General features: G+C 39.9%; 1 protein-coding gene across 4 annotated transcripts in view; it reads right to left on the reverse strand.

Annotated features, from left to right (window-relative positions):
• The window catches only part of LOC117328824, a 181,114-nt gene that overhangs the window by 19,971 nt on the left and 137,998 nt on the right, over nt 1-23,145 (reverse strand). For all 4 annotated transcript variants that reach the window (XM_033886396.1, XM_033886399.1, XM_033886398.1 and 1 more), the window contains 2 exons: nt 14,791-14,928; nt 976-1,123 (listed from right to left, as the gene is read on the reverse strand). In XM_033886396.1, coding sequence (XP_033742287.1) covers nt 976-1,123; nt 14,791-14,928 — 286 coding nt within the window. The remainder of the gene's footprint in view (nt 1-975; nt 1,124-14,790; nt 14,929-23,145) is intronic.

The following is a 23,145-nucleotide window of genomic DNA, read 5'->3' on the forward strand; positions in this document are numbered from 1 at the left end:
CTAGATATCTGACATTTAGTACAAAATCTCTTATGACCAGGGCCTTCACCTACAGATATCTGACATTTAGTACAAAATCTCTTATGACCAGGGCCTTCACCTACAGATATCTGACATTTAGTACAAAATCTCTTATGACCAGGGCCTTCACCTAGATATCTGACATTTAGTACAAAATTTCTTATGACCAGGGCCTTCACCTACAGATATCTGACATTTAGTACAAAATTTCTTATGACCAGGGCCTTCACCTAGATATCTGACATTTAGTACAAAATCTCTTATGACCTTCACCTACAGATATCTGACATTTAGTACAAAATCTCTTATGACCTTCACATACAAATCTCTGACCTTTAATATTAAGCACAATCTGGTGTTATAAGAACATCACATCTGCGGTTAATGACTGTAAAGAAATCCTTTACCACCAGGCACTGAAAACCTCGACAGTTCTGTTTCATTACCTAAATCATTAATGTGTACTTTTATGCCTGCCTTTCCCACCCAATGGTCTACAGTACATTTGCTGTTTTGTTAAATTGACCTTGAAATGGACAATATATTGCTAAATCTGCCGGAGATCAATGATGTGAAGCCAAAGCTGTCCGTTTTATTACCACGTGTGATGTGAGAGGTTCCTGTACACAAAAACTATACTTTATGGGAATGGTTTACTTGTTCTTTTTATATTTCGTGTATTTGAAAATTTTGTATTCTTAAACATATTCCATGTATGCTGTTGTGACTTTTTATTCTTAATGGAAATCATGACAAATACCACATTTTAATTCCTTGTACTGTTGTGACTGATATAATGTATACTCTGTATACTACTATCCCTACCATTACAAAATATTTCTACATTTTATTTTTGGGGGTATGATTTCTTGCCTAGTTTTCGCCATCATTTACAGCCAACAGAAGGTGAAAGTAAGTGATTAATTACAGGTATGTTATATAGCCAAGCCTTACTTGAATAGGCGGTGTCGCCTGAACAGTTCAATGGCTTCATAGACTTTCTGTGCTGCCAGTAGATAGGTGACTGCTTTGTGGTACTGTCCCTCTGATTCTAGCTGAGTGGCGTAGTCCTCACAAACTGTTATCCATGAGTCAAAGTTTGCTGCCAAATTAAACAAAGAAAGGTTAAAGCTGGCCACCATACAGGAGCCTAATGAACAGAAATAAAATAACGCTACAGTAACTGGATGTAATTTTGGAACAAACCTCAAAATAACTACCCACACTTGTTCAATTGTTCATTTTCTTTATCAAGTGCTCCTACAAACTCTTTCTCTTTTGCAAATATTTTTTCAATGAGTGCCTCTCACTTAACTGCATATTTATGTACAGAATTTGATGGTTCTACATAAAGTGTTAAGCAGATATGCACATCAAATAAATTTTTGCCTAATGGTAAATTGGGTCAAAATGTAGGTAACAGTGACCTTTTTCTGGTATGAGACACATGGCCTTCCTTACAGGTAAATGTACTCTAATTTTACTTCATTTGATAGACAATGTACCAATTTGGATGTAGATTTTAATCTCTGATTTTATTCAGTAGCACAGGATTCAGCTTCAGACCATGTTGTTAGCTCACCTGCCCCAAGGGCAAGTGAGCTTATGACGTGGTGCGGCGTCCGTCGTCCGTCCGTCCGTCCGTCTGGCCTCAACTTTTTCATTTAAACAACTTCTTCTCAGTAACCAAGAAGCACAGCCCTGGGTGAAGGGCTACAAAGTTTGTTCAAATAAATGACCTTGACCTTCTTTCAGGGTCACATGGGTCAAATAGGCTATAATATTCAAACAACTTCTTCTTAATAACCAAGAGGCCCAGGAACTTGATATTGGGCCTGTAGCATGCTGGGGTGAAGGGCTACACAGTTTGTTCAAATAAATGACCTTGACCTTCATTCAGGGTCACATGGGTCAAATAGGCTATAATATTCAAACAACTTCTTCTGAATAACCAAGAGGCCCAGGAACTTGATATTGGGCCTGTAGCATGCTGGGGTGAAGGGCTACAAAGTTTGTTCAAATAAATGACCTTGACCTTCATTCAAGGTCACATGGGTCAAATAGCCTATAATCTTCAAACGACTTCTTCTCAATAACCAAGAGGCCCAGGGACTTGATATTGGGCATGTAGCATGCTTGGGTGAAGGGCTACAAAGTTTGTTCAAATTAATTACCTTGACCTTCATTCAAGGTCACATGGGTCAAATGGGCTATAATCTTCAAATAACTTCTTCTCAATAATCACGAGGCCCAGAGACTTGATATTGGGCCTGTATTATGCTGGGGTGAGGGGCGACCAAGTTTGTTCAAATGAATGACCTTGACCTACATTCAAGGTCACAGGGGCTTAAATCTGTAAACAATAATTTTGCAATAGTCAAGAGTCTCCAGGACCTGATATTAGGCCAATAGAATGCCGGAATGAAGGACTAGAAAATCTATTAATATGAATAAACCTAGCTTACTATGATATTTGAATAAAGAGGTTATCAGCATAGTATCTGTAGAAATAACCTCAATCAACTTCAAAGTTGCTGTAGAGCCAGGTGAGCGATACAGGCCCATTGGGCCTCTTGTACTTATTCATTACAAACAAAATTCCTTCAAATACCTATGATTATATCTAATAAGCTTTTAATATCAACACAGGTTCATCTGATCAATGTTTTTTTTCATTACAGTCAACAGTCCAGAGTTCAGCATGCTGTAGATAATAATTGTTTTTTGCTCAACTGATCTGGACATGAATAATGAGAGTGTACTACACTTCAAATGTCCCACTGGCAAAACAGTTGATACATGTACATTTAGACAATAGGTTCCAAGTAATTAGCTCAAAAAATAATTAAGATTGATTACAATGTAATACATTTAGACAATAGGTTCCAAGTAATTAGCTCAAAAAATAATTAAGATTGATTACAATGTTTTATGTTAGATGATCAAATATATAGCGTTTGGGTCAACTGTGGGTCAGGGACAATCAAGTTAAGTGTAATATTGTGTGGCCTACAGTCACAGGTACTGTAATTACAATCCTTACCACACCTATCACAGGTGTATCCTAACAGTTATCATCGGGTCCTGGTATACTTTTACCTGGCAGTGATACCAGGTGTGACAAAGTGTGCGTATACAGGTAATGATAGAAATATTTATGTATGAAGAAGAGATTTCTGTAACAACAATGAAGTAGTGAATAATTTATCAAAAACAAACTTCATTAAGGTGCATGTTTTTTGCACTTTTGACCTTGATCCCAGCTATTACACAGGTAATGCTGACAGAAGACAATTAACCTTCTCACCTGTATCACGTATATAAACAATAGAGGTATGATGAATGGTCTGTACACACGTTTCTGGTTAGATGGTAGATCTGTGTGTATAAGGTAGCAGTATAATCTAGACAAACACTTTCTATGATTATAGTAAGGTGTAACGGCAGTATCAGTCCGGTGTAGGTGATCAAACAGGTTTGTCTCCTACCTGTGTACTGTTGTACCTGTCTGGTACAGGTGATAAAACGGGTTTGTCTCCTACCTGTGTACTGTTGTACCTGTCTGGTACAGGTGATGACTACTGTTGTACCTGTCTGGTACAGGTGATGACTACTGTTGTACCTGTCTGGTACAGGTGATGACTACTGTAGTACCTGTCTGGTACAGGTGATGACTACTGTAGTACCTGTCTGGTACAGGTGATGACTACTGTAGTACCTGTCTGGTACAGGTGATGACTACTGTTGTACCTGTCTGGTACAGGTGATGACTACTGTTGTACCTGTCTGGTACAGGTGATGACTACTGTTGTACCTGTCTGGTACAGGTGATAAAACAGGTTTGTCTCCTACATGTGTACTGTTGTACCTGTCTGGTACAGGTGATGACTACTGTTGTACCTGTCTGGTACAGGTGATGACTACTGTTGTACCTGTCTGGTACAGGTGATGACTACTGTTGTACCTGTCTGGTACAGGTGATGACTATACTATAACAGGTTTGTCTCCTACCTGTGTACTGTACTACACTACATATTTTTTCAAAATGTCAATACTGAGTGTTGCCACAGTTACATAGTTCAGGTGTTCTCTTACATGAGTTCCAGATGTCTCCGTCTGGTCAAGGTGTCCTCGTAATAGTTCAGGTTACTCCATAATATTCCGGTGTACTCAGTACTATTCCAGCGTTACTCAGTACATGATTCCAGGTTATCCGTAATGTCCGGGCTGTACTCCAGTCATGATGTCCGGTGTTCTCCAGTACATAGTCCAGTAACCCCAGTACATATTCCAGTGTACCTCCAGTATGATTTCCAGTGTACCCAGTATAGTTCCAGGTGTTATCTCGTACATGATGTCCGGTGTTACCTTACTGATGTCCAGGTTACCCCATACGTGTCCAGTGACCTCCACATGATCGGCTGTTCCAGTACTGATTCCGGTGGCCATTACTGAGTTCAGTTACTCCATTACTGAGTTCCAGGTCTCCAGTAATGATCCAGTTGTTGTCGTACATGATGTGTGTACTCCATTACTGATTTCCAGGTACCTACAGATTCCGTGTTACCTCAGTTACATGATGTTCCAGGTTGTTACCTCCAGTTACATGATGTTCCAGGTTGTTGTCTCCAGTTACATGATGTTCTGGGTTGTTACCTCCAGTTACATGATGTTCCAGGTTGTTACCTCCCGTTACATGATGTTTCAGGCTGTTACCTCCAGTTACATGATGTTTCAGGCTGTTACCTCCAGTTACATGATGTTCCAGGTTGTTGTCTCCAGTTACATGATGTTCTGGGTTGTTACCTCCAGTTACATGATGTTCCAGGTTGTTACCTCCCGTTACATGATGTTCCAGGTTGTTACCTCCAGTTACATGATGTTCCAGGTTGTTACCTCCCGTTACATGATGTTCTGGGTTGTTACCTCCAGTTACATGATGTTCCAGGTTGTTACCTCCAGTTACATGATGTTCCAGGTTGTAACCTCCAGTTACATGATGTTCCAGGTTGTTACCTCCAGTTACATGATGTTCCAGGTTGTTACCTCCAGTTACATGATGTTCCAGGTTGTTACCTCCAGTTACATGATGTTCTGGGTTGTAACCTCCAGTTACATGATGTTCCAGGTTGTTACCTCCAGTTACATGATGTTCCAGGTTGTTACCTCCAGTTACATGATGTTCTGGGTTGTAACCTCCAGTTACATGATGTTCTGGGTTGTTACCTCCAGTTACATGATGTTCCAGGTTGTTACCTCCAGTTACATGATGTTCTGGGTTGTTACCTCCAGTTACATGATGTTCCGGGTTGTTACCTCCAGTTACATGATGTTCCGGGTTGTTACCTCCAGTTACATCATGTTCCAGGTTGTAACCTCCGGTTACATGATGTTCTGGGTTGTTACCTCCGGTTACATGATGTTCCAGGTTGTTACCTCCAGTTACATGATGTTCCAGGTTGTAACTTCCCGTTACATGATGTTCCAGGTTGTTACCTCCAGTTACATGATGTTCCAGGTTGTTACCTCCAGTTACATGATGTTCCAGGTTGTTACCTCCAGTTACATGATGTTCCGGGTTGTTACCTCCAGTTACATGATGTTCCAGGTTGTTACCTCCAGTTACATGATGTTCTGGGTTGTTACCTCCAGTTACATGATGTTCTGGGTTGTTACCTCCCGTTACATAATGTTCCAGGTTGTAACCTCCAGTTACATGATGTTCTGGGTTGTTACCTCCAGTTACATGATGTTCCAGGTTGTAACCTCCAGTTACATGATGTTCCGGGTTGTTACCTCCAGTTACATGATGTTCCAGGTTGTAACCTCCAGTTACATGATGTTCCAGGTTGTTACCTCCAGTTACATGATGTTCCAGGTTGTTACCTCCAGTTACATGATGTTCCGGGTTGTTACCTCCAGTTACATGATGTTCCAGGTTGTAACCTCCAGTTACATGATGTTCTGGGTTGTTACCTCCAGTTACATGATGTTCTAGGTTGTAACCTCCAGTTACATGATGTTCCAGGTTGTTACCTCCGGTTACATGATGTTCCAGGTTGTTACCTCCAGTTACATGATGTTCTGGGTTGTTACCTCCAGTTACATGATGTTCCAGGTTGTTACCTCCCGTTACATGATGTTCCAGGTTGTAACCTCCAGTTACATGATGTTCCGGGTTGTTACCTCCAGTTACATGATGTTCCAGGTTGTTACCTCCAGTTACATGATGTTCCAGGTCGTTACCTCCAGTTACATGATGTTCCAGGTTGTTACCTCCAGTTACATGATGCTCCAGTTTGTTACCTCCAGTTACATGATGTTCCAGGTTGTTACCCGGAACATCATGTAACTGGAGATTGTGTTTTTTTCAGGCTGACGGTGAGTGATATTACACAACATCAAAGCTCAATCCGCCAGGTAAGGATCAGGGTTCCTGTTATCAATCCACCAGGTAAGGATCAGGGTTCCTGTTATCAATCTGACAGGTAAGGATCAGGATACCTGTTATCAATCTGACAGGTAAGGATCAGGGTTCCTGTTATCAATCTGACAGGTAAGGATCAGGATACCTGTTATCAATCCACCAGGTAAGGATCAGGGTTCCTGTTATCAATCTGACAGGTAAGGATCAGGGTTCCTGTTATCAATCCACCAGGTAAGGATCAGGGTTCCTGTTATCAATCTGTCAGGTAAGGATCAGGATACCTGTTATCAATCTGACAGGTAAGGATCAGGGTTCCTGTTATCAATCCACCAGGTAAGGATCAGGGTTCCTGTTATCAATCTGTCAGGTAAGGATCAGGATACCTGTTATCAATCTGACAGGTAAGGATCAGGGTTCCTGTTATCAATCTGACAGGTAAGGATCAGGGTTCCTGTTATCAATCTGACAGGTAAGGATCAGGGTTCCTGTTATCAATCCACCAGGTAAGGATCAGGGTTCCTGTTATCAATCTGTCAGGTAAGGATCAGGATACCTGTTATCAATCTGACAGGTAAGGATCAGGGTTCCTGTTTACCAGGTAAGGATCAGGGTTCCTGTTATCAATCTGACAGGTAAGGATCAGGGTTCCTGTTATCAATCTGACAGGTAAGGATCAGGATACCTGTTATCAATCTGACAGGTAAGGATCAGGATACCTGTTATCAATCTGACAAGTAAGGATCAGGGTTCCTGTTATCAATCTGACAGGTAAGGATCAGGGTTCCTGTTATCAATCTGACAGGTAAGGATCAGGATACCTGTTATCAATCTGACAGGTAAGGATCAGGATTCCTGTTATCAATCTGACAGGTAAGGATCAGGGTTCCTGTTATCAATCTGACAGGTAAGGATCAGGATACCTGTTATCAATCTGACAGGTAAGGATCAGGATTCCTGTTATCAATCTGACAGGTAAGGATCAGGGTTCCTGTTATCAATCTGACAGGTAAGGATCAGGATACCTGTTATCAATCTGACAGGTAAGGATCAGGATTCCTGTTATCAATCTGACAGGTAAGGATCAGGGTTCCTGTTATCAATCTGACAGGTAAGGATCAGGATACCTGTTATCAATCTGACAGGTAAGGATCAGGATACCTGTTATCAATCCACCAGGTAAGGATCAGGATACCTGTTATCAATCTGACAGGTAAGGATCAGGATACCTGTTATCAATCTGACAGGTAAGGATCAGGGTTCCTGTTATCAATCCACCAGGTAAGGATCAGGATACCTGTTATCAATCCACCAGGTAAGGATCAGGATACCTGTTATCAATCCACCAGGTAAGGATCAGGGTTCCTGTTATCAATCTGACAGGTAAGGATCAGGATACCTGTTATCAATCTGACAGGTAAGGATCAGGGTTCCTGTTATCAATCTGACAAGTAAGGATCAGGGTTCCTGTTATCAATCTGACAGGTAAGGATCAGGATACCTGTTATCAATCTGACAAGTAAGGATCAGGGTTCCTGTTATCAATCTGACAGGTAAGGATCAGGGTTCCTGTTATCAATCTGACAGGTAAGGATCAGGGTTCCTGTTATCAATCTGACAGGTAAGGATCAGGGTTCCTGTTATCAATCTGACAAGTAAGGATCAGGGTTCCTGTTATCAATCTGACAGGTAAGGATCAGGGTTCCTGTTATCAATCTGACAGGTAAGGATCAGGGTTCCTGTTATCAATCCACCAGGTAAGGATCAGGGTTCCTGTTATCAATCTGACAAGTAAGGATCAGGGTTCCTGTTATCAATCTGACAGGTAAGGATCAGGGTTCCTGTTATCAATCTGACAGGTAAGGATCAGGATACCTGTTGTCAATCTGACAGGTAAGGATCAGGGTTTCTGTTTACCAGGTAAGGATCAGGGTTCCTGTTTACCAGGTAGGGATCAGGGTTCCTATTATCAATCTGACAGGTAAGGATCAGGGTTCCTGTTGTCAATTTGACAGGTAAGGATCAGGATACCTGTTGTCAATCTGACAGGTAAGGATCAGGGTTTCTGTTTACCAGGTAAGGATCAGGGTTTCTGTTTACCAGGTAAGGATCAGGGTTCCTGTTTACCAGGTAGGGATCAGGGTTCCTATTATCAATCTGACAGGTAAGGATCAGGGTTCCTGTTGTCAATTTGACAGGTAAGGATCAGGGTTTCTGTTATCAATCTGACAGGTAAGGATCAGGATACCTGTTATCAATCTGACAGGTAAGGATCAGGGTTCCTGTTATCAATCTGACAGGTAAGGATCAGGGTTCCTGTTTACCAGGTAAGGATCAGGGTTCCTGTAATCAATCCACCAGGTAAGGATCAGGATACCTGTTATCAATCTGACAGGTAAGGATCAGGGTTCCTGTTATCAATCTGACAGGTAAGGATCAGGGTTCCTGTTTACCAGGTAAAGATCAGGGTTCCTGTAATCAATCTGACAGGTAAGGATCAGGATACCTGTTATCAATCTGACAGGTAAGGATCAGGGTTCCTGTTATCAATCTGACAGGTAAGGATCAGGATACCTGTTATCAATCTGACAGGTAAGGATCAGAGTTCCTGTTATCAATCTGACAGGTAAGGATCAGGGTTCCTGTTATCAATCTGACAGGTAAGGATCAGGATACCTGTTGTCAATCTGACAGGTAAGGATCAGGGTTCCTGTTATCAATCTGACAGGTAAGGATCAGGATACCTGTTATCAATCTGACAGGTAAGGATCAGGATACCTGTTATCAATCTGACAGGTAAAGATCAGGGTTCCTGTAATCAATCTGACAGGTAAGGATCAGGGTTCCTGTTATCAATCTGACAGGTAAGGATCAGGGTTCCTGTTATCAATCCACCAGGTAAGGATCAGGATACCTGTTATCAATCTGACAGGTAAGGATCAGGATACCTGTTATCAATCTGACAGGTAAGGATCAGGGTTCCTGTTATCAATCTGACAGGTAAGGATCAGGATTCCTGTTATCAATCTCACAGGTAAGGATCAGGATACCTGTTATCAATCTGACAGGTAAGGATCAGGATACCTGTTATCAATCTGACAGGTAAGGATCAGGGTTCCTGTTATCAATCTGACAGGTAAGGATCAGGGTTCCTGTTATCAATCCACCAGGTAAGGATCAGGATACCTGTTATCAATCTGACAGGTAAGGATCAGGGTTCCTGTTATCAATCTGACAGGTAAGGATCAGGATACCTGTTATCAATCTGACAGGTAAGGATCAGGGTTCCTGTTTACCAGGTAAGGATCAGGGTTCCTGTTATCAATCTGACAGGTAAGGATCAGGGTTCCTGTTTACCAGGTAAGGATCAGGATACCTGTTATCAATCTGACAGGTAAGGATCAGGGTTCCTGTTATCAATCTGACAGGTAAGGATCAGGGTTCCTGTTTACCAGGTAAGGATCAGGGTTCCTGTTATCAATCTGACAGGTAAGGATCAGGGTTCCTGTTATCAATCTGACAGGTAAGGATCAGGATACCTGTTATCAATCTGACAGGTAAGGATCAGGGTTCCTGTTATCAATCTGACAGGTAAGGATCAGGATACCTGTTATCAATCTGACAGGTAAGGATCAGGGTTCCTGTTATCAATCTGACAGGTAAGGATCAGGATACCTGTTATCAATCTGACAGGTAAGGATCAGGGTTCCTGTTATCAATCTGACAGGTAAGGATCAGGGTTCCTGTTATCAATCTGACAGGTAAGGATCAGGATTCCTGTTATCAATCTGACAGGTAAGGATCAGGGTTCCTGTTATCAATCTGACAGGTAAGGATCAGGATTCCTGTTATCAATCTGACAGGTAAGGATCAGGATTCCTGTTATCAATCTGACAGTTAAGGATCAGGATACCTGTTATCAATCTGACAGGTAAGGATCAGAGTTCCTGTTTACCAGGTAAGGATCAGGGTTCCTGTTATCAATCCACCAGGTAAGGATCAGGGTTCCTGTTATCAATCTGACAGGTAAGGATCAGGATACCTGTTATCAATCTGACAGGTAAGGATCAGGGTTCCTGTTATCAATCTGACAAGTAAGGATCAGGGTTCCTGTTATCAATCCACCAGGTAAGGATCAGGATACCTGTTATCAATCTGACAGGTAAGGATCAGGGTTCCTGTTTACCAGGTAAGGATCAGGGTTCCTGTTATCAATCTGACAGGTAAGGATCAGGGTTCCTGTTATCAATCCACCAGGTAAGGATCAGGGTTCCTGTAATCAATCCGCCAGGTAAGGATCAGGGTTCCTGTTATCAATCCACCAGGTAAGGATCAGGGTTCCTATATGCCATGAGGCTGTATGATGTCGTTTTAAACTATAAATATTGCATGAAAGAAATTCACCGGATAATAGGACTATTTATTTGTACTGTTTTAAATTACTGTTAATAAGCTATCCTTGCACAATGGGAAGAGTAACAAATTGTAGCTGACAAATACAGATAGCCTTCATGGTTTCTAACCCATATTGTGTGTGTCTGTGTGGTACTGAAATTTGGTTACTTACAGCCTGCCACATCTACTTTCTCACAGTGTACAGAAATCTGGTTACTTATTGTACATTACAGCAACCTTCTCACACAGTGTACAGAAATCTGGTTACTTACTGTACATTACAGCAACCTTCTCACAGTGTACAGAAATCTGGTTACTTACTGTACATTACAGTAACCTTCTCACAGTGTACAGAAATCTGGTTACTTACTGTACATTACAGTAACCTTCTCACACAGTGTACAGAAATCTGGTTACTTACTGTACATTACAGTAACCTTCTCACAGTGTACAGAAATCTGGTTACTTACTGTACATTACAGTAACCTTCTCACAGTGTACAGAAATCTGGTTACTTACTGTACATTACAGTAACCTTCTCACACAGTGTACAGAAATCTGGTTACTTACTGTACATTACAGTAACCTTCACACAGTGTACAGAAATCTGGTTACTTACTGTACATTACAGCAACCTTCTCACACAGTGTACAGAAATCTGGTTACTTACTGTACATTACAGTAACCTTCTCACAGTGTACAGAAATCTGGTTACTTACTGTACATTACAGCAACCTTCACACAGTGTACAGAAATCTGGTTACTTACTGTACATTACAGCAGCCTTCTCACACAGTGTACAGAAATCTGGTTACTTACTGTACATTACAGTAACCTTCTCACACAGTGTACAGAAATCTGGTTACTTACTGTACATTACAGCAACCTTCTCACAGTGTACAGAAATCTGGTTACTTACTGTACATTACAGCAACCTTCTCACTCAGTGTACAGAAATCTGGTTACTTACTGTACATTACAACAAGAGGCCCAGGGGCCTTAACGGTCATCTGACTCTAAATTAAAACCCTTATATTATTGTAGTATGCATTCTCTGTAGCAAGTATATAGTGGCACTGTTGGCCATGGTGGCCATCTTGGATCTCTGAACACCCCAATAAATAACAACACTTGGTGTGGACCATCTCAGGATCATTTCTGGTAAGTTAGAGCTGAATCCCACCGGTGGAATTTGAGAAAAAGTTTGAAATAGGTGTTGTTCAGGAAAACCATGATTGCGCAATCATGTTACAAAATGGCCGCCATTGCTGCCATGTCAAAGTTTTTACGAGGCCAAAAAAATAACAACACTTTGTTGGCCCTGCTTCCTTAACATCTTCACCAATTTCCAGCTCAATGGCACCAGTGGAACTGGAGAAGAAGTATAAAATGTGTTTTTCAAGATGGCTGTAATGGCAGCCATCTTGGATTTCTGGCCGACCCGATAAATAGCTACACTTGGTAAGGACCATCTAAGGATCATTTCTGGTAAGTTAGAGCTGAATTCCACCAGTGGAATTTGAGAAGAAGTTTGAAATAGGTGTTGTTCAGGAAAACCATGATTGCGCAATCATGTTACAAAATGGCCGCCATATTGCTGCTATGTCAAAGTTTTTACGAGGCCAAAAAAATAACACTTATGTTGGCTCGCCTTCCTTGACATCCTCATCCATTTCCAGCTCAAAGGCACCAATGAACCTGGAGAAGAAGTTTAAAATGTGTTTTTCAAGATGGTGGTTATGGTGGCCATCTTGGATTTCGGACCGACCCGAAAAATAACGAAAAATAACAACACTTGGTCGGGATCATATCAGGATCATTTCAGGCAGGTTTCAGCTCAATAGCACTGGTAGAACTTGAGAAGTTTAAAATGTGTTTTTCAAGATGGCGGCCTCAGCGGCCATCTTGGATTACGGACCGACCCGAAAAATAACAACACTTGGTTGGGATCATATAAGGATCATCTCAGGCAAGTTTCAGCTCAATAGCACTGGTAGAACTTGAGAAGAAGTTTAAAATGTGTTTTTCAAGATGGCGGCTATGGCGGCCATCTTGGATTTCGGACTGATCTAAAAAATAACAACACTTGGTCGGGATCATATCAGGATCATTTCAGGCAAGTTTCAGCTCAATAGCACTGTTGAAACTTGAGAAGAAGCTTTAAATGTGTTTTTCAAGATGGCGGCTATGGCGGCCATCTTGGATTTCGGACTGATCTAAAAAATAACAACACTTGGTCGGGATCATATCAGGATCATCTCAGGCAAGTTTCAACTCAATAGCACTGGTGGAACTTGAGAAGAAGTTTAAAATGTGTTTTTCAAGATGGCGGCTATGGCGGCCATCTTGGATTTCGGACCGACCCGAAAAATAACAACACTTGGTCGGGATCATATCAGGATCATTTCAGGCAAGTTTCAGCTCAATAGCACTGGTGGAAGTTGAGAAGAAGTTTAAAATGTGTTTTTCAAGATGGCGGCTATGGCGGCCATCTTGGATTTCGGACTGATCTAAAAAATAACAACACTTGGTCGGGATCATATCAGGATCATTTCAGGCAAGTTTCAGCTCAATAGCACTGGTGAAACTTGAGAAGAAGTTTTAAATGTGTTTTTCAAGATGGCGGCTATGGCGGCCATCTTGGATTTCGGACCGACCCGAAAAATTACAACACTTGGTCGGGATCATATCAGGATCATCTCAGGCAAGTTTCAACTCAATAGCACTGGTGGAACTTGAGAAGAAGTTTAAAATGTGTTTTTCAAGATGGCGGCTATGGCGGCCATCTTGGATTTCGGACCGACCCGAAAAATAACAACACTTGGTCGGGATCATATCAGGATCATTTCAGGCAAGTTTCAGCTCAATAGCACTGGTGGAAGTTGAGAAGAAGTTTAAAATGTGTTTTTCAAGATGGCGGCTATGGCGGCCATCTTGGATTTCGGACTGATCTAAAAAATAACAACACTTGGTCGGGATCATATCAGGATCATTTCAGGCAAGTTTCAGCTCAATAGCACTGGTGAAACTTGAGGAGAAGTTTTAAATGTGTTTTTCAAGATGGCGGCTATGGCGGCCATCTTGGATTTCAGACCGACCCGAAAAATAACAACACTTTGTCAGGATCATCTCAGGATCATTTCTGGCAAGTTTCAGCCCAACAGCAGTGGTGGAACTTTTGAAGAAGTTTAAAATGTGTTTTCAAAATGGCGGCTATGGCGGCCATCTTGGATTTCGGACCAACCCGAAAAATAACAACACTTGGTCAGGACCATCTCAGGATCATTTCTGGCAAGTTTCATGTGAATCCCACTGGTGGAACTTGAGAAGAAGATTGAAATGTGAAAAGTTTACGGACGGCGGACGGCGGACGGCGCACGGCGCACGGCGGACGGCGGACGGCGGACGACGACGGACGAAGCACGATGGCTATAGGTCATCCTGACCCTTCGGGTCAGATGACCTAACAACCTTCTCACACAGTGTACAGAAATCTGGTTACTTACTGTACATTACAGCAACCTTCACACAGTGTACAGAAATCTGGTTACTTACTGTACATTACAGCAACCTTCACACAGTGTACAGAAATCTGGTGACTTACTGTACATTACAGCAACCTTCTCACAGTGTACAGAAATCTGGTTACTTACTGTACATTACAGCAACCTTCTCACACAGTGTACAGAAATCTGGTTACTTACTGTACATTACAGCAACCTTCTCACACAGTGTACAGAAATCTGGTTACTTACTGTACATTACAGTAACCTTCTCAGAGTGTACAGAAATCTGGTTACTTACTGTACATTACAGTAACCTTCTCACTCAGTGTACAGAAATCTGGTTACTTACTGTACATTACAGCAACCTTCTCACACAGTGTACAGAAATCTGGTTACCTTCTGTTAGACATATCAGTTTTAAATTAAATGCTCTTGAATACTTACCCATTGGTGCCATAGAAACCAACCAATCAGAGAGTTCCTCTCGCTCCCTAGCCAATCGTAATGCTCCATTTATATTGCCCTTCCATATCTCCAGTTGGTAGTAATAGTCCATATTGTCATGGTCACGGTGATGTTGTCCTGAAAAACACATGGAATCAATCGATAGTGACAGGTCCAAAAATGAAGGAGAAACTACAACCCAAGCGAGAGAGACAGGATCCCACATTTGGGAGTGGCAGTAGACAGTGGAAAACTGTACATCATTCACTAGTATACCACATTTCCATGATACAAAGCCATTGTTTACCTCAATAATTACAATAATTCAGAACACATCTTGGACATAAAATCAATTAATAAGTTCCCAACAAATTAGAAAACCTCCCTGTTCTCCTTGTGAACGACACAATGGTGTAGGTAGACATATCTTTTGTGTGCATGTTTCGATATATTACTAAAGCCACAGTCCCATGTTTTCTCTGGGGGCAACTGATGCACTTTCCACCAGAGTCATTCTATACCGGTAGGGAGACCAATCTGTAATGCATGAGAGAGGTTTGATGTGGCATCAAGCTTATGAGGTCCATTGGTAGTAACTTGTTATTTGATGCTTATTAGGTCATCTGGTATTATTGAGGGAGCAGTCCTTATGTCATATCTTATTGTTATAGGGAGCAGTCCTTATGTCATGTTATTGTAATAGGGAGAAGTCCTTATGTCATGTTATTGTAATAGGGAGAAGTCCTTATGTCATGTTATTGTTATAGGGAGCAGTCCTTATGTCATCTTATTGTAATAGGGAGAAGTCCTTATATCATCTTATTGTTATAGGGAGCAGTCCTTATGTCATGTTATTGTTATAGGGAGCAGTCCTTATGTCATGTTATTGTTATAGGGAGCAGTCCTTATATCATCTTATTGTAATAGGCAGCAGTCCTTATATCATCTTATTGTTATAGGGAGCAGTCCTTATATGATCTTATTGTTATAGGGAGCAGTCCTTATGTCATGTTATTGTTATAGGGAGCAGTCCTTATATCATCTTATTGTAATAGGCAGCAGTCCTTATGTCATCTTATTGTAATAGGGAGAAGTCCTTATATGATCTTATTGTTATAGGGAGCAGTCCTTATGTCATGTTATTGTTATAGGGAGCAGTCCTTATATCATTTTATTGTAATAGGGAGCAGTCCTTATGTCATGTTATTGTTATAGGGAGCAGTCCTTATATCATCTTATTGTAATAGGCAGCAGTCCTTATGTCATCTTATTGTAATAGGCAGCAGTCCTTATGTCATCTTATTGTAATAGGGAGCAGTCCTTATATCATCTTATTGTTATAGGGAGAAGTCCTTATGTCATGTTATTGTTATAGGGAGCAGTCCTTATGTCATCTTATTGTTATAGGGAGCAGTCCTTATATCATTTTATTGTTAGAGGGAGAAGTCCTTATGTCATGTTATTGTTATAGGGAGCAGTCCTTATATCATTTTATTGTAATAGGGAGCAGTCCTTATATCATCTTATTGTTAGAGGGAGCAGTCCTTATGTCATGTTATTGTTATAGGGAGAAGTCCTTATGTCATGTTATTGTTATAGGGAGCAGTCCTTATATCATCTTATTGTTAGAGGGAGAAGTCCTTATGTCATGTTATTGTTATAGGGAGCAGTCCTTATATCATTTTATTGTAATAGGGAGAAGTCCTTATGTCATGTTATTGTTATAGGGAGCAGTCCTTATATCATCTTATTGTAATAGGGAGCAGTCCTTATGTCATGTTATTGTTATAGGGAGCAGTCCTTATGTCATGTTATTGTTAGAGGGAGAAGTCCTTATGTCATGTTATTGTTATAGGGAGCAGTCCTTATGTCATCTTATTGTTAGAGGGAGAAGTCCTTATGTCATGTTATTGTTAGAGGGAGCAGTCCTTATATCATGTTATTGTTAAAGGGAGCAGTCCTTATGTCATCTTATTGTTATAGGGAGCAGTCCTTATATCATTTTATTGTTATAGGGAGCAGTCCTTATATCATGTTATTGTTATAGGGAGAAGTCCTTATATCATGTTATTGTTATAGGGAGCAGTCCTTATATCATCTTATTGTTATAGGGAGCAGTCCTTATATCATTTTATTGTTATAGGGAGCAGTCCTTATATCATGTTATTGTTATAGGGAGCAGTCCTTATATCATGTTATTGTTATAGGGAGCAGTCCTTATATCATCTTATTGTTAGAGGGAGAAGTCCTTATGTCATGTTATTGTTAGAGGGAGCAGTCCTTATATCATCTTATTGTTATAGGGAGCAGTCCTTATATCATCTTATTGTAATAGGGAGCAGTCCTTATGTCATGTTATTGTTATAGGGAGAAGTCCTTATGTCATGTTATTGTTAGAGGGAGAAGTCCTTATATCATGTTATTGTTATAGGGAGCAGTCCTTATATCATTTTATTGTTATAGGGAGCAGTCCTTATATCATTTTATTGTTATAGGGAGAAGTCCTTATATCATTTTATTGTTATAGGGAGCAGTCCTTATATCATTTTATTGCTATAGGGAGAAGATCTTATGTTATTTTATTGTTATAGGGAGCAGTCATTATGTCATATGATGTTAATGGGAGATAAATCCTGATGTCATCTTTTTTAATGAGCATCTGATGTTGAGGGAGAAGTCCTTGGTCATCTGATATCTATGAGGGAGAGGTCCTTTTATTTTATGATGCTGAGGGAGAAATCCTTGTTCATCTGATATTTATGAGAAGAAAATCATTGTGTCATGTGATGTTAATGAGGGAGAAGGCCCTGTGTCATGTGATGTTTACGAGGGAGAAGGCCCTGTGTCATGAGATGTTTAAGAGGGAGAAGACCCTGTGTCATGTTATGTTGACGAGGGAGGAGGCCCTGTGTCATGTGATGTTTACGAGGGAGGAGGCCCTGTGTCATGTGATGTTTAAGAGGGAGAAGACCCTGTGTCATGCTATGTTGACGAGGGAGGAGGCCCTGTGTCATGTGATGTTTATGAGGGAGAAGGCCCTGTGTCATGTGATGTTTAAGAGGGAGAAGGCCCTGTGTCATGTGATGTTTACGAGGGAGAAGGCCCTGTGTCATGAGATGTTTAAGAGGGAGAAGACCCTGTGTCATGTTATGTTGACGAGGGAGGAGGCCCTGTGTCATGTGATGTTTACGAGGGAGGAGGCCCTGTGTCATGTGATGTTTACGAAGGAGAAGGCCCTGTGTCATGTGATGTTGACGAGGGAGGAGGCCCTGTGTCATGTGATGTTGACGAGGGAGAAGGCCCTGTGTCATGTGATGTTGACGAGGGAGAAGGCCCTGTGTCATGTGATGTTTATGAGGGAGAAGACCCTGTGTCATGAGATGTTTAAGAGGGAGAAGACACTGTGTCATGTGATGTTTACGAGGGAGGAGGCCCTGTGTCATGAGATGTTTAAGAGGGAGAAGACCCTGTGTCATGTTATGTTTACGAAGGAGAAGGCCTTGTGTCATGTTATGTTGACGAGGGAGAAGACCCTGTGTCATGTTATGTTGACGAGGGAGAAGGCCCTGTGTCATGTTATGTTTACGAGGGAGAAGGCTCTGTGTCATGTGATGTTTACGAGGGAGGAGGCCCTGTGTCATGTGATGTTTACGAGGGAGAAGGCCCTGTGTCATGTGATGTTTACGAGGGAGGAGGCCCTGTGTCATGTGATGTTGACGAGGGAGAAGGCCCTGTGTCATGTGATGTTTACGAGGGAGAAGGCCCTGTGTCATGTTATGTTTATGAGGGAGAAGGCCTGTGTCATGTGATGTTTACGAGGGAGAAGGCTCTGTGTCATGTGATGTTTACGAGGGAGAAGGCCTGTGTCATGTGATGTTTACGAGGGAGAAGGCCTGTGTCATGTGATGTTTACGAGGGAGAAGGCCCTGTGTCATATGATGTTTACAAAGGAGAAGGCCCTGTGTCATGTGATGTTTATAAGGGAGAATCCTTATTCATCTGATATGATGAAGGATAAAACCTTATTCCACATGATATTAATGAGAGCGAAATCGTCATGTCATGTTTTCTAATATTTATGAAAACTTAATGGCATCTGGTGCAAATGAGACAGGAACTCTATGTCTGGATAGGGATTTGAGTTGTCTCATAATTCTGTCTTATACATATGCATCCAATGGATACATTATTTTATATGATCACTTCTGAAGAATCACATTTAAATCAGCTCTTGATAGATATCATCTTTGAATCACTTCCGATAAATATATCACCTTTAAATCAGCTCTGATAAATATCACCTGTAATCAATATCTGATAAACATCAGCTCTGATATATATCACATTGGAATCAGCTCTGATAAATATCATCTCTGATAAAAATCACATTTAAATCAGCTCTGATAAATATCAGCTCTGATAAATATCACCTTTAAATCAGCTCTGATAAATATCACCTTTAAATCAGCTCTGATAAATATCACCTTTAAATCAGCTCTGATAAATATCACCTTTAACTCAGCTCTGATAAATATCACCTTTAAATCAGCTCTGATAAATATCACCTTTCAATCAGCTCTGATAAATATCACCTTTAAATCAGCTCTGATAAATATCACCTTTAACTCAGCTCTGATAAATATCACCTTTAAATCAGCTCTGATAAATATCACCTTTCAATCAGCTCTAATAAATATCACCTTTAAATCAGCTCTGATAAAATTGCGTTTTAATTTGCAATAAAAATCACATTGGAATCAGCTCTGATAAATATCAACTTTAAATCAGCTCTGATAAAAATATCACCTTTAAACAGCTCTGATAAATATCACCTTGAAGTCAGCTCTGATAAATATCACATTTATATCAGCTCTGATAAATATCACCTTTAAATCCCCTCTGATAAACTTAACTCAGCTCTGATAAATATCACCTTTAACTCAGCTCTGATAAATATCACCTTTAAATCAGCTCTGATAAATATCACCTTTTAATCAGCTCTGATAAATATCACCTTTAAATCAGCTCTGATAAATATCACCTTTAACTCAGCTCTGATAAATATCACCTTTAAATAAGCTCTGATAAAAATCACCTTTAAATAAGCTCTGATAAATATCACCTTTAACTCAGCTCTGATATATATCACCTTTAAATCAGCTCTGATATATATCACCTTTAAATCAGCTCTGATATATATCACTTTTAAATCAGCTGTGACAAATATCATCTCTGATGAAAATCACATTGGAATCAGCTCTGATAAATATCACCTTTAACTCAGCTCTGATAAATATCACCTTTAAATCAGCTCTGATAAATATTACCTTTAACTCAGCTCTGATAAATATCACCTTTAAATCAGCTCTGATAAATATCACCTTTAACTCAGCTCTGATAAATATCACCTTTAAATCCCTTCTTGTTGTATCACCTTTCATCAGAGGCCTGATTTAAGACCAAGCTAGCATCAAAGTCTAATTATAGTACTGCAGATTGACTATTAATTGATGAAGTGACCTCAGAACAGTGTAACAGATGGGAGGGAGAATGAGTCTATATCTTGGGAGTTTAACCACCTGCTACTTGACTTCTCCTGATGCCAATTATCCTGTAAAACATGATGTGTGGAGGGGGATGTATCAACTAGTACTCATCCCCTTAACAAGTGCTGACAGACAACATACCAGGAAGGATCCAACATGGCCGCACTCCCACAAAACTCCCACATATTGGCTCAAAATATTGGTGGCAGATACTTAAAATTCAAAGCCTAACTAATATCTTAAAATTCATGAATACATATGTCATCTGAAAAATCTACATAAGCCAGACCTACAACTCTCTAGACTGTAACTAAACTTTACTGTGAAACAAGAAAACTCAATTATCTCAGCTCAGGAGAAGACTTACTGAGGGAGAAAAACCAGAGTACGTTAAAATTAACAGTATATAATGAATTTGTATAAAATGAGGAGTATTAAAAAATCACAATATATATTTGGAATGAAATCCCTGTTTGTCTCGCTCCTTTACTTAAAAGTGGTCTCACAAAGAATCATGTACACCAGTCTAAAAACAATCTGTATTATGTTCCCTTTATTAAACATCATGGCTGGTTACTTTTCATTTATTAAATGTCATGTTTGGTTATGTCCCCTTTATTAATTGTTGTGGCAGATTATGTCCCCTTTTAAATGTCATGTTTGGTTATGTCCCCTTTATTAAATGTCATGACTGGTTACTTTTCATTTATTAAATGTCAAGTTTGGTTATGCCCCATTTCTTAAATGTCATGACTGGTTACGTCCCCTTTATTAAATGTCATGACTGGTTATGTCCCCTTTATTAAATGTCATGGCTGGTTATGTCCCCTTATAAATGTCATCACTGGTTACGTCCCCTTTATTAAATGTCATGACTGGTTATGTCCCCTTATAAATGTCATCACTGGTTAGGTCCCCTTTATTAAATGTCATGACTGGTAATGTCCCCTTATAAATGTCATCACTGGTTACGTCCCCTTTATTAAATGTCATGACTGGTTATATCCACTTTATTAAATGTCATGACTGGTTATGTCCCCTTATAAATGTCATCACTGGTTTATCCACTTTATTAAATGTCATGGCTGGTTATATCCACTTTATTAAATGTCATGGCTGGTTACGTCCCCTTTATAAAATGTCATGACTGGTTATGTCCCCTTTATTAAATGTCATGACTGGTTATGTCCCCTTATAAATGTCATCACTGGTTTATCCACTTTATTACATGTCATGGCTGGTTATATCCACTTTATTAAATGTCATGGCTGGTTATGTTCCCTTTATAAAATGTCATGACTGGTTATGTCCCCTTTATTAAATGTCATGACTGGTTATGTCCCCTTTATTAATGTCATGACTGGTTATGTCCCCTTATAAATGTCATCACTGGTTTATCCACTTTATTACATGTCATGGCTGGTTATGTCCCCTTTATTAAATGTCATGACTGGTTATATCCACTTTATTAAATGTCATGACTGGTTATATCCACTTTATTAAATGTCATGACTGGTTATGTCCCCTTTATTAAATGTCATGACTGGTTATATCCACTTTATTAAATGTCATGGCTGGTTACGTCCCCTTTATAAAATGTAATGACTGGTTATATCCACTTTATTAAATGTCATGGCTGGTTATGTTCCCTTTATAAAATGTCATGACTGGTTATGTCCCCTTTATTAAATGTCATGACTGGTTATGTCCCCTTTATTAATGTCATGACTGGTTATGTCCCCTTATAAATGTCATCACTGGTTTATCCACTTTATTACATGTCATGGCTGGTTATATCCACTTTATTAAATGTCATGGCTGGTTACGTCCCCTTTATTAAATGTCATGACTGGTTATATCCACTTTATTAAATGTCATGACTGGTTATGTCCCCTTATAAATGTCATCACTGGTTACGTCCCCTTTATTAAATGTCATGACTGGTTATGTCCCCTTATAAATGTCATCACTGGTTACGTCCCCTTTATTAAATGTCATGACAGGTTATGTCCACTTTATTAAATGTCATGGCTGGTTATGTCCCCTTTATTAAATGTCATGACTGGTTATGTCCCCTTATAAATGTCATGACTGGTTATGTCCACTTTATTAAATGTCATGACTGGTTATATCCACTTTATTAAATGTCATGACTGGTTATATCCACTTTATTAAATGTCATGACTGGTTATGTCCCCTTTATTAAATGTCATGACTGGTTATATCCACTTTATTAAATGTCATGACTGGTTATATCCACTTTATTAAATGTCATGACTGGTTATATCCACTTTATTAAATGTCATGACAGGTTATGTCCCCTTATTAAATGTCATGGCTGGTTATATCCACTTTATTAAATGTCATGGCTGGTTACGTCCCCTTTATTAAATGTCATCACTGATTATGTCCCCTTTATTAAATGTCATGACTGATTACGTCCCCTTTATTAAATGTCATGACTGGTTATGTCCACCTTATTAAATGTCATGGCTGGTTACGTCCCCTTTATAAAATGTCATGACTGGTTATGTCCCCTTATAAATGTCATCACTGGTTAGGTCCACTTTATTAAATGTCATGGCTGGTTATATCCACTTTATTAAATGTCATGGCTGGTTATATCCACTTTATTAAATGTCATGACTGGTTATGTCCCCTTATAAATGTCATGACTGGTTATGTCCCCTTTATTAAATGTCATGACTGGTTATGTCCCCTTATAAATGTCATGACTGGTTATATCCACTTTATTAAATATCATGGCTGGTTATGTCCCCTTTATTAAATGTCATGGCTGGTTATATCC

This window comes from Pecten maximus, chromosome 6 (assembly GCF_902652985.1).
Source record: "Pecten maximus chromosome 6, xPecMax1.1, whole genome shotgun sequence".
Taxonomy (NCBI): domain Eukaryota; kingdom Metazoa; phylum Mollusca; class Bivalvia; order Pectinida; family Pectinidae; genus Pecten; species Pecten maximus.